This window comes from Diplotaxodon limnothrissa, linkage group LG15, assembly GCF_057381915.1.
Source record: "Diplotaxodon limnothrissa isolate DT_005_m linkage group LG15, D_limnothrissa_male_GT1.1, whole genome shotgun sequence".
NCBI classification, from domain to species: Eukaryota; Metazoa; Chordata; class Actinopteri; order Cichliformes; family Cichlidae; genus Diplotaxodon; species Diplotaxodon limnothrissa.
The window spans coordinates 4,207,252-4,223,653 of record NC_140610.1 but is presented as its reverse complement, the minus strand read 5'-3'; the positions used below and the strand labels follow the sequence as shown (position 1 = coordinate 4,223,653).

Here is a 16,402-nt window from a genome sequence, read left to right as displayed (position 1 = left end):
ACATGTCCCAAACATATCTAAAACGTACTCGCCGCTGTTGCTGGACTGCTAATCAGCACGTCCTGCTTCAGCAAAAACATGAACTGCACAGGTTTTGTTTTTTTAAAAGAAGAAAATGTAAAAAATGCATGGAGTGCAATGAGCATCTCTTGTCAAACGGCTGTCATTTCAACACACACAAGAGTAATTTTGTCATACAGCTGCGGTCCATTTGACAGTCGAATACATCATGATAACAGAGGGACATTGTTTTGTGAGTCCATATATTGAACTGTGCGTTAGGAGTGGCTACACGGAGGCCTCTGTGGTTGTGTTGGGGCTTTGGCTGGGGGCTGGACTGGATGGGCAAGAGTTCTCTGGACTCCCGGGAGTCCGCAGGGTTGATTTCCGCTTCCCGTTCCGCACCGTGAGCTCCTCCTTAGGCTTAAATGTCAGAGGGACAAAGCCATCTGCATCTGCCACAAGTACAACCCACAACGGTCCTGGAGAAAAACAAAAACAAAACGACAATTAGGACTTTTTGACTTAGTATGGTTTTCTAAATGTCAGTGTAGTTTAGAAACTGTAGTTTGTGCGACCTACATTTTGGTGGTCTCAGTTTAGGAAAGCCAGTCTTTGCTACAGCAGCAACAAAACACTATGCACATTAAATGGTAGTAAGCTCCTTTTGTTTAAGACCTTATAATCTGACTTAGGCTTTTAATCACTTCCAATTATAGCTCACGCACGCTATCGGAAGAACAATGCCACCACAAGCTGCCTGAAATTACAACTGACTGCAATAAATAAGGTTTCTTATAAAGTACAGAGCAATCTGAGGGGGATGCCTTCATGGTGAATAAAGCCAGCAAGAGCATACAGATCTTAACATTTAGTCAATGACTTGCAGTTGACCCCACTTGAGGACCAGAAGAAATTTCCTCAGAGTGATTTTAGTTAATTAACCCTTTACACCCTGTGTCACAACACGGTTAATCGCACATGAAAAACAACAGATGAGGCTTTTGCACAAAGGCAGCTTAGGTACTGCTTTACATTAAGGGAAATGCCACTTAAAATGCACAAACAACAGAAAACAAGTAGCAGAGGACACGTGCTATTTGCGTTACTTTGTTACTGTTGACCTACTGATGCCAAATCCAATTTTGTGAACATACCATACATCATCTCCACGATGGTAAGGTTGAAGAGGTCTTGGAGCGCACGCAGACACAGTTTCCCGTCGCACAGCAGCACCGGCCTCCGCTCGTCAATAAAAACATTTTCTGACAACTGCTTCTGCGTGAGCACAAAGAAAGGAAATGTGATGGAAAGAGACATGCTCGTGGCTATTATTATGTTAAAAAATGCAATATTCTTATTTAACTTACTTAACTTATATAACTTATATAACTTATATATATATATATATAATAGGGTATCAAACATAACACGTAAAACTGTACCTGGCATGTGACATTGACATACGGGGGTTCGCTGGCATTAGGGTAGACACTTGGGGCCTTTTTGCCATTCTGAGTGTAATCTCTGATTTCTGTCAGGCACTGCTGCACTTCTGCAAAGCGTGTAAAAAGTCTTTCCATGTTGTGAATGAGCTGCTCCAGCGCGCGCTCCTTGGCCTTGCCGGGAGTCTTTTCAGGCATAGGCAGCTTCGGCTCTGTGTGCATCTTGTCAGATGGTTCGAAGCGAGGAGAACTGGCTCGGCTGGAATCTCTGCTGACCTGTCCGGCCACCGCCAGGCTGGCCATGCGGCTGACATGGTCCATGTCAAAGTTTTCCACTGTAACTGAAGAGGCACTGGACGGGGCTCTGTCTGATAAGTCCACAGAGCTGGTGATGGGGCTGTGCTCGCTGCTTCTCACCTCCTCGACCAATCTCCGCCTGTTCCCCGGTGAGCAAAGTACCCCCCTTCCAGGCAGTATCAAGTCTTTTATCCCTGGGCGCTCTCTGTCATCCTTTGACAGGTGCTCTGAGTGCCTCCTAATCCCTGTGCAGAAATTAGAGGTGGACTCATGGCTCTGAGCAGAGGAGGATGGTATGATAGGAGACATAGGCGACTCTCCATCGTAGATCAACTCTTTGGCTATGAGATGAAGAATATATTTGTCAGTGTTAGCAGATGGGAGGAAGGCGGGGTCGTTGGACTTCTGGCGACCCACCATCAACAGTAAAATCTTATCGCTGAGGAAACAGACTCCTTTGGGTCTCTCGTTCTGCTGCAGAGAGATCTGCTGTATGTTTGGCATCGTGGAGGCTGTGATGCAGTACACAAGAACCATGTTGCATGTGTTTGATGCAACAGCAACTGTGGAACCACGGGGATCAAAAGCCACAATGTCTGGGACCAAAATCCCTGGAATGCTGACTTTACGAGTGGTGGTGACCTTTCGCTCATAGGTAACCAGAATGAGGTGCGAGGAGTCCTGCCCGGAGCCTGTTACAGTGTCCCTGCGACGCAAGTGGATAAGGGGGCTGGGGTCAGAGCGACGGTGTCTCGCCAGAAGATGGGTAATATCAAGAGGACCTGAGCTAGGGATGTGGGACCTTTCCGATTCGAAGGATCTTCTCCTCGAATCCAGAAGGCTGTCATCATCTGACATGTGAGAGCCATGGCCGTGCAGGGCCTCTGTCTCTGCTGGTAAGTCGAACGCTATGCCAGAATTTAACCCACATAATTTATCCAGCGGCAGCTCCGTAGCCACAGCTACTTGAGCTTCCCCGGTGGCCTCAATGGCACAGATATAGCCTCCCACGTCAAAGATGGGACAGAAGGAACAGGCCACCAGACTCTTTTGGATGTCATTCCAGATGTAGGAGTGAAGGGCACTGCCTATAGCCACCACCAGGCGTGTGCCATCCTTAGTCCAGCATGCACAGTGGATGAGTCCACTACCTTTGATATCTGCTTTGATTCTTCTGTTGTCCACCCTGACAGAAAACAGCAGAGAGGTGTCTCTCTTAGTCAGCACAGCAAGAATGTCCAGTTTAGGGTGCCAAACGCAGCCTTGTGAAAGCAAGGGGAAAGGCTCGCTCATCTCACAGGTCTGCGTGCACAGCAGCTTGTTCTGTTCAAGAGCACTGAGCTGCAGTTGCCACACGGTAACATGCTTCTTGTGCTGCACAGCCAGCAAGGCAGGAGAATCAGAGCAGCACAGGGGGCCCCAGAAGAGTCCGAAGACATGCTCAAACTGCCCGATGACGTTTGTGTCGCCAAACTTCACGTCGCCGTTGATAAAGTAGAGAGATGTTAGGCAGACTTGCTTGCCATCTGTCCAAGCAATCCCATGCACAGGGTGGATGGCTTGGTGCAGTGTGTTGAGACCTGTCCTGAGCAGCTTTGCCTTACCAAGATCCATCCTGGCAGGTATGAAGAAGCTTATCCAAAGAGAAAAAGAAAACAAAAGAGTCACAGCGTTAACATTGATAATAGAGTCCTGTATGTCTTCTAAATGGGTCTTGACGACGAGTGGCTATTGCTACCTATGCAGATTAAGAATAGCAAAAGCCTCTCTTGTGTCTCCTTCCAAGTACATGCTTTAATCCCTCTGTGCCTGAGGCAGTGGTGACGAACACCTATAGCTGCTTACGCCTGATGACCTTAACAACACACAGGCCCTTTAGGACCTAAGGGTATTAACATTAGTATGTGTTGAATAAGAGTGTCTCATTAAAGTATTTGTCTTTTTAGACTCTGACATGATTACAAAAAGTACATTAAGTCTTCAAATACACGTCATCAGAGAAAGAAAACTGTAACAGACTTAAAATGTAAACACCATTTTAACACTGGAGCACATTAAACACAATCAGATTCTTCAGAAAACAGATTTACTGTGTGGATTGATTACTGCACATCAGCTTAAAACGCGTAGACACAAACCACGAAAAGGAGAAATGCTCATTAATTCAATTAATAAACATTGGAAATCACTAACGAGATTAACTTGCTGCTTCCCTTTAAAAAATATATCGCGCAAACAGATAATTAAAGCTAGATTCGACACAAACATGAGTTTTAAAGCTCAGCATACCTTACAAAACTAAAAACACGTTCCAAGGAGCTCGTATAAAACAGTGAACATTAACTCTCATGTCAGCAAACTCACGTTTTACCGGTTAAAAATCGCCTCCAACGTTTCTTAGTAAATGACACGGAAGCAAAACTACTCGACAGTTTCGGTGCATTGTGGGAGACGTAGTTCACTTTTAACAAGCGCTCTAGTTTTATATAGCCCGAATTAATAAAAAACAATTGGCTTACTTAGAGGGACTTGATAAACTTAATAAAGACTATGACAAACCAGAAAATGAAAATTCAACTGACATTAGACACTCGAGCTTTATTTCACCTCCAGGGGTCTGCAGGGCTGAAGACGACGTACGTAGTGGGGTTGTAGATCTCTACGCTGCCTCCCTGCGAAGTGGAAAATATCTTGGCTGTCTCACGGTTGGCTGTAGCTACCGCGGGTGGGTGAATGCCTGGTTTCTGTCGCTAAAGCCCGACTTGTAGCTGCAAAAGGGTAGAACTGGCTCTAAGAAAAAAAAGCTTTGTCGGCTGTATGCTTTATAGCTAATATTTGAAGCAGCACAACCATGGGCGTGGAGGTCGAGACGATATCTCCCGGTGATGGTAAGCGGATTTATTCGCCTATGTGTGCTTTGATGAGGGTTGGTGGTGCTGGTGTTGTCGGGGCACGGTAGTTCCCCGGAATGCCATTCAGATATTTTTAAATATTTACTTTTTTTTTTGTCAAGATTAATATTAAGATGTGTGCGACGCGACTGAATATATCCCGTAGATATTTAGCAATTAACGGTAGTATGCTGCGGCTTTACCCTGTTTTGATTTTAGTTTAGTTTCTTCTTTTACAGTTTAAAATCACTGACGCCTGCACGGCATCTTTCTAGAACTCTCTATCCTGTGAAGTCAAACTCCGTCCGGTGTTTTAAAATTGAGCATTAGCACATAGGCACGTAGGGAAACATTTGAAGAGTTATTCATGTGTAAGCAGTCAGTCAGCTCAAGAGTGAAAGACACCAAATCTAGGGCTGGGTAAGGCAGACTACAGTGTCCTTATAGGCACTGCTAAATTAAAGTGCATCTGATAGCTAATTACTCTACTATTTCTATTACTATGTAGGAAAAAAAAATGCCTGCAGGCTAAAGTTACAGCATGAGGATGACAGATGCATATCTCACTTTAGTATGTCCGAAAGTGTAAAGAGGGTGCAACAGTACTGGCATCAGCACCCCACCAGACTGAACCTTGCATTTGCTAATGAGACTGCCAGTCTAATTACAAGATTAACCTGCCAGCCTCAGAGAGTATACAAACACACACTAACACTTGTTTTTTCTCTCTTTCATTAACAGGAAGAACATTTCCAAAGAAAGGCCAAACATGTGTTGTTCATTACATAGGTAACTTCCTTTCTCTTTCTTCTCTCTCTCCCCCCCTTTTTTCATTCTCTGCATTTTTTTTCTGTCTTGGAGTCCATAGGGGGAAATATGTGCACAACACACCAAGCTTTCAAAATACGCAAAATGCTCGTAACATTGTGTAACTGAGTGTTGGTTACACTTGCAAGTTGCCGACAGAACCAGAAAATACTGTTTTTTCTTTTGTTTTTGTTTTAGGGTGTGCTGACATGCACATATTCATTCAAATGGGCATGTTTTTCCTGTTTGTGTCTTGTCAGATTGCCAAGTTTTTAGGTGGGACAATAAGACGCTGAGACTTTTGGGAAATGAATTTGGGTTGCTCTATGGCCTCGGGTTAGCAGACCACACAACTAGGTCAGACAGAAAGTAAATAAACCTCGCTGGCATCTCGTCTGTTGACTGTCTGAGTATCACATGGTTATTATGTGGTTATAAATGCAATTGTACACACTCTGGCTATGGTCTGTGTAGTAAAGAGGGTTGGTTTCGAGTTTGTAAGTATTTATTTATTTTTATTGAACGTACACGTCCATGTAGTTCCATCTTGTAGCTTTGGGACTTCATTTTCATCATTTGAAATGGGTTAATGTGATTTTCCTAATCTATTGTAATACTGGCTGTATATCTTGATTGACCTATGCATAGTGTTTAACCTTATGTGAAAATTGCAGCTTTGTTTGACTAGTGTGTGTGTGTGTGTGTGTGTGTGTCATTAGAGACAAAACGATCCACAACAACTATGCCCTATACTGTACCTTATACTAGGATGTTGTGCTGTAAACTCTTCTGGGGAAAGTTGGATTTGCCTTTAAGCCTAATTTCAGGTATCCCATTTTTTTGGCTGCTGCCTTATTTCCATTGAGTCGCCTAGTGGATGGATCTGCATGTTTGATGCAACCCTTCCATATATCTGCTTCAGTCTGGCCCTGTAAGTAGACTAGCTGGTGATCCCTCGAGGCTGGGTTTGTGTCTGGAACTGGGGATCCTTCATATGTCAGGCGAATGTAATCTTAATTTATACGTCTCAAATTGTGAAGCTAGGCTCTTGAGATGTGCCACATAGCATTCTAGAGTAAGGGTTTGATTGACACTTGGTGTCTCTGCTCCCCTCTACTGTTGAATACGCAGTTATGAACATGGGTGGATGGATATATTGTTACAATATTGAAAGCCAAAAATTAATTAAAAATTAATTCATTTGCCTGGTCCTGTTGCACTGCTCTATGCGTGAAACTCGTAATCGGACACACTGGAGGCTGAGCGGCCAGTCTCATGTCCATGCCAAGAATGGTAGAATTTGCCCAGTTCTGGTCCCTTGTTTCATTCGAATCGTGCATCAGAGTTTTGGGATTTAAAGGTGTCTAAACTTTGGGTTCTGGTGAGGTTGTTGACGTTTAGGTAATGCATCAAAACCCAGGATTATATAAAGAGCTTCCCAATACTAGGACAAATAAAGTATTTCTAATCTTAAAGTAAGAATAATTTAGATCTGCAAATAATGCAGACCTTCTCTCGCTGTGAGCAAGAATTAAACATAGGGGATGAAAATGAGCACAATAGGTCCCCTTTAAGTTTTAAACTCCATCAAGACCGCACCACCTCTGCTGGATTGCACATATAAAAAAGCTTTTCCTTTTTCTGCTTTATTTCCTTTCTCCGTGTTGTTACCTGTTGCATTTTTTTATTTATAAGAGGGACAAATGTAAAGAATCCTGTCTGCAAAATCTACAAATGGTAAATCGACTGGGAATTACATGGTGCCTCTCTACTCAATTTGAGCACTCAAAGCACTTTCTATTACAAATCTCATCCTAATCACATATGCATCCATTGCTTTTATCCATACCTAACCACTTTACTACACATTCACGCTTCCATGAATGCATCAGGGGAAACTCAGAGTTCTGTATTTTGCCCAAGGATACTTTGACACTTGGACTGTAGGAGCTGGTGATGGACAGCCAGCTCTACCACTTGATCCATAGCCACCCCCAACAATTAGCATGGGTACTCTTCTTTTTGTTACATTCGTCACCTATTTCATTGAGGTACTGTACTCCCCATCTTTTGTTTGTCTTTTTGTTTCGATTTACGCTAACTTACTCATAAGATGCTTATACTTATTGGAATACAACTCAAAAATACATAGTTGAGCCAAACTGAGGCTTCAATAAAGGAACGCCCAAAGAGCTATAAATACAGTGGGGCAAAAAAGTATTTAGTCAGCCACCGATTGTGTAAGTTCCCCCACCTAAAATGATGACAGAGGTCAGTAATTTGCACCAGAGGTACACTTCAACTGTGAGAGACAGAATGTGAAAAAAAAATCCATGAATCCACATGGTAGGATTTGTAAAGAATTTATTCGTAAATCAGGGTGGAAAATAAGTATTTGGTCAATAACAAAAATACAACTCAATACTTTGTAACATAACCTTTGTTGGCAATAACAGAGGTCAAACGTTTACTATAGGTCTTTACCAGGTTTGCACACACAGTAGCTGGTATTTTGGCCCATTCCTGCATGCAGATCTTCTCGAGAGCAGTGATGTTTTGGGGCTGTCGCCGAGCAACACGGACTTTCAACTCCCGCCACAGATTTTCTATGGGGTTGAGGTCTGGAGACTGGCTAGGCCACTCCAGGACTTTCAAATGCTTCTTACGGAGCCACTCCTTTGTTGCCCGGGCGGTGTGTTTTGGATCATTGTCATGTTGGAAGACCCAGCCTCGTTTCATCTTCAAAGTTCTCACTGATGGAAGGAGGTTTTGGCTCAAAATCTCACGATACATGGCCCCATTCATTCTGTCCTTAACACGGATCAGTCGTCCTGTCCCCTTGGCAGAAAAACAGCCCCATAGCATGATGTTTCCACCCCCATGCTTCACAGTAGGTATGGTGTTCTTGGGATGCAACTCAGTATTCTTCTTCCTCCAAACACGACGAGTTGAGTTTATACCAAAAAGTTCTACTTTGGTTTCATCTGACCACATGACATTCTCCCAATCCTCTGCTGTATCATCCATGTGCTCTCTGGCAAACTTCAGACGGGCCTGGACATGCACTGGCTTCAGCAGCGGAACACGTCTGGCACTGCGGGATTTGATTCCCTGCCGTTGTAGTGTGTTACTGATGGTGACCTTTGTTACTTTGGTCCCAGCTCTCTGCAGGTCATTCACCAGGTCCCCCCGTGTGGTTCTGGGATCTTTGCTCACCGTTCTCATGATCATTTTGACCCCACGGGATGAGATCTTGCGTGGAGCCCCAGATCGAGGGAGATTATCAGTGGTCTTGTATGTCTTCCATTTTCTGATGATTGCTCCCACAGTTGATTTTTTCACACCAAGCTGCTTGCCTATTGTAGATTCACTCTTCCCAGTCTGGTGCAGGTCTACAATACTTTTCCTGGTGTCCTTCGAAAGCTCTTTGGTCTTGGCCATGGCGGAGTTTGGAGTCTGACTGTTTGAGGCTGTGGACAGGTGTCTTTTATACAGATGATGAGTTCAAACAGGTGCCATTCATACAGGTAACGAGTGGGGGACAGAAAAGCTTCTTACAGAAGATGTTACAGGTCTGTGAGAGCCAGAGATTTTCCTTGTTTGAGGTGACCAAATACTTATTTTCCACCCTGATTTACGAATAAATTCTTTACAAATCCTACCATGTGGATTCATGGATTTTTTTTCACATTCTGTCTCTCACAGTTAAAGTGTACCTCTGGTGCAAATTACTGACCTCTGTCATCATTTTAAGTGGGGGAACTTGCACAATCGGTGGCTGACTAAATACTTTTTTGCCCCACTGTACAGTTTTGTATAAATGCAGGAAGTGCATTTGCAAAATATATTTAAGGGTAGAGCTGAACTTGGTGATGAACACATGAAATTGGCTAAGAATGTGGTTTATGTAGATAATCTGGGAGTATTTGTGTTGTAATCTGCAGAATTGATATAATGTGTTCCTCACATCAAGGTTTTTATGGACTCATAAACAAGTCTCCGATCCTATAGTGAGGGAGGAGGTTTTTTTTAATTCCTTGCTGAACTGTTATTATGTTAACCCAGTTAAATTTGATACATCGGTTCAACTAGTTTCAGGTAGTTATCAAGGGATTTGTAAGAAACTGAGGCAGGGAAGTTTTAAGATTATACTTCACAGTTTCAGTGCCCCAGAGGACAAGTGTTTTAATTAAAAGCTACACGACAAGATTAGCTGACACTCTGAAAAAAAGATAATGTTTGTAATACAGGTTGGTGTGGATTTGTAACATAAGTCAGCTGGCTCTCGGTGCAAAAACACAGACTGTACCCTCAACTCCACTCCACCCTCCCCTGGTGTTTTCCAGATAGCAAAGGCAAACAGTAAGAGTAAGGAGAGAGAGTGATTTCCCAATACATATTGGGATATGAAGCCACTCTGCTGGAGAGGCTTTCTCACGCATTCTCTTAATGCTGTGCAATTTTTGACTCTCACTTTCACCTCTGGGATTTTGAATATGCAGATGCACACATGCCAGAAGCACACAGACGCTCAGATATGCGAGCGACCTTCTTCTCACTCTGGTGAAAGTTGTAGCCACCCAAATTAGCCGAGTGGTCGTTGATGGCTCAGGCCTCCAATAATTTATCCTGTCTTGCATTCTTGTTTCTCTCATGGCTGACTGCAAGTCTGCTCACAGAGTGGCAGCTCTGTCAGCTGCAGTCCTGCAGTCTGAAGCTCATTTTGCTGCAAGAGGAAAATTAAAGCAGATCTGATGTCAGTCAACATGAGACAACAAAAGTAGCTCATGCGGTTTTAAGTTTGATGAAGTATGGCACTAAGCTACGAAGATGAATGGCATTGTAGCCTCTTTTGACATGAAGCTCGTGCTGCATGTGATGTCATTCCTAAATGTGGACATCATACCTTACCATGTTTGTCCTCCAGACTTTAGCATAAAACAGACAGAAACTGAGACCTCGCGGTTCTACGTGTTTGACCCAGAAATAGATCAAGCTGTGTGTCAGAAGATGCCAAAGTCTTCCTCCATGGGAGAGTGGTTGTTCATATAGTTGAGCAAACAATGGGAGGCTCCAAGATTAGTAGAAAGGCTTCTGCTGAAAATCATTGACTATTAGGTTGTCTGAGTGCTTCACAGGCTTTTTGCAACTTGTGTTATGAACATGGATCGAATATCTATGCAGCACCTACTTGGCAGGCAAGACTGGAGGAAAAGTGATATTCGAGCACATTATTATTTATCAAGTGAACTACTAGGCTCCACTAAAGATCTAGGACACTCCATATCTAGTTAGAAAAAAGCTCTTTTTGCACTTAATGATAGTATTAGAGTAACTTTTAAGTCATGGCTGAGGATTACTTTCAGGCTCCGGTGTCAACTTTACTCATATGCCCTATCCCAGTTGCTTGGCTATAGAAATGAAGAATGATGAAGACTCTTGTTATTAAGATGTCTGTGCCTGCAGGTGTGAAACACAGCAGACATGTAAGTCACATACTCAGATAGCTTTACACACATCTCATTTCATCCACATTTGAGCCAAGGGGCTTGCTGTGTTGGCAGCCATCCTAGACAGGGGCTAAGACAGGATAAGGTAAACAAAGTAAAAATAGCCCCACCCCTGTGTGGAATGGCTTTTTACAGCGATAGCTAGCCACTACCAAGTGTAAGCTTCTCACAAGGAGAGCCTAGGAGCCAACCTCAGAAGGGACAGGCTTGGCTGTATTTTTGCAAAGACCTCACCCATGCTCGGCTGTACAAATAGTGATAATAGAGCAGTGATACGAGTGTGGTTTAGTTAGCAGTTTGGGATTTTGCTATGGCTATCTCTGTGATCTCCAGGAAACAGATTATTATAGAATATTAACACAGGGTCCAATGTGTTGCAATTCACAGTCCACGGCCTGGTCCTCGTTTAGCCTGGTCCCATGCTGGCCACCCCTGGTGAAGGGTGTGGTCTGGCAGGGGCAGACACCTAGCTGCCTGTGTGAAATGAGCTATCTGTGTCCAGACTGGAGCCCGACTGATATATTGATGATATTTTGAGGATGTGTATTGATTGAGCCTCTGCCTTGTTTTTGTAAATTTTCACTTTACAACGGAGGGCGGGGGGCCAGCACCAGAGGCCGGCCCACTTTCCATTGGGATGGCCCTCCTGGCCAGGAAGGACACACTGAGCATGAGTGTGTTTGTTGTGTCTGCGTTCTGTTGTGTCACAGTCCATCGATTTTTTACACATCAGCCGTAAAAACACGGTGGGGTATTGTCGTCACCCCACTGGGTGGGTGGGCGGCGTGAACACAGAAGTTTGTCAATGCGATAACTTGAGAACGACTCAATGGAGGCGCATCGGTGCATCTAATAAAAATTTCAGGGCTGGTTGAACCTCGACCTCAGGGCCAAGGTCAGAGGTTAAGTTTTCTTAAAATCTTGTGACTGGGATAACTCCAGAATGAAGCTGTGGCGGGGCGTGGTTCGTGGCACGGCTGTGGGGGAGGCTGACACACCTGAGCTCGATCAGCTCATCACGCCTCCCCTATATTAAACGTGCCGGGACCTGAGGTTGGGGTTTGTTGTTGTTGTTGTGTGTGGCTGTCAGCTAAGCTCCGGCTGTGTCTAAGAAGCGACATCCGGAATAAAGAAGTGTGTAAAGAGTGAAATATGTGGTTCGGTCTATCATTCCTGTCACAGAGGAATTGCAGGATTTTGATACGGTGGTTGCATCTACTATAAATATCAGACGACTTCAAATCTCAGTGACCTCTAGGTCAGAGGTCAAGTTTTCTGAAAATCTTGTGAATGTGATGAGTTGAGAAAAAGGTGACGTACGATTTTGAAATTGATACTATTTATACACTACCAAACAAATTGATACCCACTAGGAAGCTGAGCGGTAGCACTGGCAGCCACCAGTATTTTTTTTTTCCATCTTTGAGTTTGGAGTGAACTGAAACCAGTTACAACAGATGCAGGGCAATGAATTGGGGTTCATCCTGAACGCTCTATCACATGGCTGAGATAGACAGGTAATCTCTGATTAATCTAACAAACAGGTTTGTCATATGTGGGGGGAAACCGAAGCACACAGAGGAAACCCACATAGGCTTAGGGAGGACATGCTAACTGCACAGAGACAGCCCCAACCTGCAGGAGTATGCACTGCTGTAAAAATGCATTTCAGTTTAGCTGAAATGCATTTTCTGTGTCAGGGTTTTTCTTCAGTGTGCAGCCAACTGCTGCTAGAAACTCAAACGACTTTTCTGCAAGAAGGTTTTGTGTTTCTGCTACTTGAATGCCCTGCAGCAGGTGGTATTCACCAGGGGGTGTGAACCTGATGACTCCGCAGCTGGACCTGGCCCAGCCCGCTCATATCTGGGCTACTGGACTTCTTGGAAATGATGGACCTTCTAAGTTTAGTGGGGGAATGAAAGTGGAGAAGGAGTACAGTACCAACTTTCATATGACTGGATGAGCAAGACACTGTAACTAAACTTCAGCTAACACCAGCTTTAAATGCCAAGTATTCACACTATGACATAGAGATAAAATAATGTACCAGAACAACCTCCAAAGTGATAGCGGATCATTATTATTATTTTTTTATTATTTAATTTATTTATGTAAAAACGAAACCTTTTAATCTGTATTTCTAGAGGATGGAGGACAAAATATTATTATTATTAAAATCTTATTATATTAAATATGTTAATTACTTGAAATAAAACACATTATTATATTGGTTGGTAATGCACAGCATTGCATTATATTGTATAATCTCTGAATCTCCAATCTCAGTTATTTGAACTTTGTTTGCAGTTACAAGTTTCCTGTTCCACAACAATAGATTGTGCAGAGAAAATAACAAACACCATTAAGTTGCTCCTGTTGCTTTTTTCTGGCCGCCAACGGTTCCCAAAGTTCACGACTTTTCAGAGTAAAAGAACAGGGATTGAGATTGTGGCTAATGAAATGATTTAGTGTTTTCATGCCTTTAGTAGTTTAACCGCCACAGCAACAACAGCCCTGTCATGCCTGAATGGTCAGTCATTGTTCTGAAGGAGCTGAGTCCCGCTTTGCCTTTGTTACCCCTTTCTCTCGCTGTGGTCTACATACAGTTAAGCAATGGCCTAGTTAACTTTAAAAATAATCCACTAAACCAGGCCAGTTCTTCCTGATTCACATTTCCTCTGTTCATTTGAGAAGTTGAAACAGACCCAAGAAGTCCCACCAGAAAAATTCCTGGTTATTGCAGCAGCTAACTATGCCCATGCACTTTTGATTTTTGAGTTTATTTTGCCTCTAAATTTTGTTTTCATATGCTTTTTTGGCAGGTATGTTGCAGAACGGGAAAAAGTTCGACTCCTCGCGAGACAGGAACAAGCCCTTCAAGTTCAAGATTGGACATAGCGAGGTCATTAAAGGCTGGGAAGAAGGAGTAGCACAGGTAAGAGAGGAAGGTTGAGGCCCTGCTTGTTTTGTCTTTTAGTATTAAGCAGTACGTTATGCATTCCATGTTCTAAGTACATATTGAACTTCATTTATTCATTTATACTGCCAGGTTTTAATTGATCATACCTAACAGTTAGTTGCAATTCTGAAGGTGCTCTCATACAGTGAACAGGTGCACCACTGCAGTTGTTTGTTTTTTAAATTGTGCTTAGATGCACTGCAGTGGTCAGCAACAATGAGAGGGAGGCTGTAAAACAGATTCTACTGTAGCTATTGGAGTTCAGATCGGTTCAGCTGTAACACATTCCTTCCTTCAGCTCTTGTATGATAATGGCAGCCACAGAAAATACACAGTTACAGAGTTTTCAGTTAGAGAAAACAGATGAATGAGGACAAATGGAGTCACAGCATCAACAGCAACAGCAGTCTGACATTACTTATTTTCTGCAGTTGTGTATGTAATGCTGAGTAGCTGACTTGATTGCTGTCCGCTTGAAAGTGGTCTTTTACAGCTGCAGTGAGTAGAAACCAAGATCTGTTATGAAAGGAGAATAAACTATGCAGTTTCTCATATTTTACTTGTGGTCGGGCCTCTTGGTAAAGTACGCAAACAAAAGCCCCGAGTTCCGAATATCTGCTTGTGTTTCAGGTTCCTGGTATTATGTTTGCCTGCCAACTGTCACACTGTTATTGTTTACAGGGACACTTGAATAGGGTATTAATTTACAAGTCAAAAAGTGTTTTGTGTTCTGTGACAAGGGACTTTTCGGGCGTAGGCGTAAAGTACAAGAAAATGCACATAAATACTCAGTGTGTTCTGCTGTCCCCTCGCCTCTCCTCTCCTGTGCTGCAGATGAGCCTGGGCCAGAGGGCTAAAATCACCTGTACACCGGATATGGCTTATGGAACAACAGGCCACCCCGGAGTTATCCCACCAAACGCAACCCTTATTTTTGATGTGGAGCTGCTTAAGCTGGAGTGACGCATGGGGTAGAAGGCAAAGGCAGAAGGCTAATGGGGCTGCATTCACCATAACCCACAACCGGGAGACTATACCCGACTGTTGCCTCTCACAGCCACCCGCTCTTATGTTTCTCTGTTTTCACAGCCTTCGTCTTTTTCTTCAGTTAGGTATTTAAACGCATCTTCTGCTTCGTTGCCATCGTTTTGAGCTAGATGCTGCAAGAAAATGTTCATGTCGTACAAGACTCTTATACACACACACACGTTTTGGTTTGTTTGTTACACATGCTTGTTTTGTTGAACTTCATTTAATGTTGTAAATTTTGTTGATCCCTGTTCTCTTTGAAAAGCCGTACTACATTGCAATCAAAACATATATTGCCTTACAGTTTGAACAGCGGAGTTGAGGGTACATAGGTTAAAAGTACAATGTCTGCTCTGTATATTTACTGGGCATTATATACCACTGTCTGCATCGCCACTTTGAAAAAAGGCTTGTCCTGCTGAATGCTCTGAATGATGTTGCTGTGTTTGGTATATTTTATAATCCTTGTGAACATGCAAGTGTAACCTATAAAATCAAACCCAATCAATACTGTACAGAAGTCTTTAAGAGCCATTGCTACTATGACAGTTTATTGACCAACTCTTGAATAAAGTGGCATGCACTATGTTAAAAAGTCTGTGTCCTTTGTGTGATTTGTGAGTGACTGATTGCTACCTCCAGAGGAATCTGTTTACCAGTTCACATATTGTGTTCAATTTTTATGAAACCATAATCAAATTTTTTGTAAAATAAGTAAACCATGCATTTAATCACATCTGGAATCTCGCCTTCAGACGACAAGATGTGGAGGACTTCATCACTTCAAGAAACACATGTAAACTAATACTTATTCCATTTAAGGATAAAATTTCTTTGCAAGAAAAAGGTCCTTGGTGTGCCAAGAAATCTGTATACAGGGGAGAAGGCCTTTAAAACCTGTATTTAATGGTCATCAGGCCAGAAATTAAGATGAATACAGATGTTTCAACTTCCTGGGACCAGTTTTGGGAGGGTCTATTTCTGTCCCAGCATGACTGCCGCAATGCACAAACCAAGATCCATAAAGGTGTGGTTAGTTAAGTATGTTGTGGGAGAATTCAGCCCCATCTAGCATTTTTCGGATGAACTAATATGGAGATACATCACAACCTGATTTGTCCATGTATTTTATCTCAGTTTCAAAACGTGATATGTTGTTACCATTTTTATTTAACTATGGGTTTGAATTATATGCAGTCATTGCACGTCTGTTTTTATCACCTTGAATTTTCCTGAAATCTCTAATAATAATAATAATAAACATGAATTCTCAGTCTTCGCGTCGACAAAACAGGGAATAAGGGTGGTCATTATAAAAAAATATGTTTCAACTGTACTAATTGTTTACTACAACTGAAACGACATCAATAGCTGAATAACCCAATAAAGCAAATTAAATATACACATACACTAACAACTGTTTGTGTCGCTCATCTCTACGACAGTCAAATATCTTTGCTGTAA

The 16,402-nt window shown here is 42.8% G+C and overlaps 2 protein-coding genes across 2 annotated transcripts; one reads left to right on the top strand and one right to left on the bottom strand.

Moving 5' to 3' along the window:
- Positions 1 to 288: 288 nt before the first annotated feature.
- Positions 289 to 3,356, bottom strand: wdcp (WD repeat and coiled coil containing). The gene is made up of 3 exons (XM_085373231.1): positions 1,446 to 3,356; positions 1,158 to 1,278; positions 289 to 482 (listed from the first exon to the last, which is right to left on the bottom strand). The coding sequence occupies exons 1-3, from the start codon at positions 3,354 to 3,356 to the stop codon at positions 289 to 291; spliced, it is 2,226 nt and encodes a 741-aa protein (XP_085229357.1).
- A 1,048-nt stretch (positions 3,357 to 4,404) lies between these two features.
- fkbp1b (FKBP prolyl isomerase 1B) lies at positions 4,405 to 15,515 on the top strand. Its single transcript, XM_085371880.1, has 4 exons — positions 4,405 to 4,630; positions 5,375 to 5,422; positions 13,773 to 13,885; positions 14,744 to 15,515. Exons 1-4 carry the CDS (start codon positions 4,594 to 4,596, stop codon positions 14,870 to 14,872), a joined length of 327 nt encoding a protein of 108 aa, XP_085228006.1. The 5' UTR covers positions 4,405 to 4,593; the 3' UTR covers positions 14,873 to 15,515.
- The last annotated feature ends 887 nt before the right edge of the window (positions 15,516 to 16,402 follow it).

Coding starts and splice junctions, on each gene's coding strand:
- wdcp (XM_085373231.1), bottom strand. CDS start 3,356: ATGGATCTTGGTAAGGCAAAGCTGCTCAGGACAGGTCTCAACACACTG. Junction 1,279..1,445: donor ATGTCAATGTCACATGCCAG/GTACAGTTTTAC, acceptor GTGCTCACGCAG/AAGCAGTTGTCAGAAAATGT. Junction 483..1,157: donor CATCGTGGAGATGATGTATG/GTATGTTCACAA, acceptor GTTTTTCTCCAG/GACCGTTGTGGGTTGTACTT.
- fkbp1b (XM_085371880.1), top strand. CDS start 4,594: ATGGGCGTGGAGGTCGAGACGATATCTCCCGGTGATG. Junction 5,423..13,772: donor ATGTGTTGTTCATTACATAG/GTAACTTCCTTT, acceptor CTTTTTTGGCAG/GTATGTTGCAGAACGGGAAA. Junction 13,886..14,743: donor GGGAAGAAGGAGTAGCACAG/GTAAGAGAGGAA, acceptor CCTGTGCTGCAG/ATGAGCCTGGGCCAGAGGGC.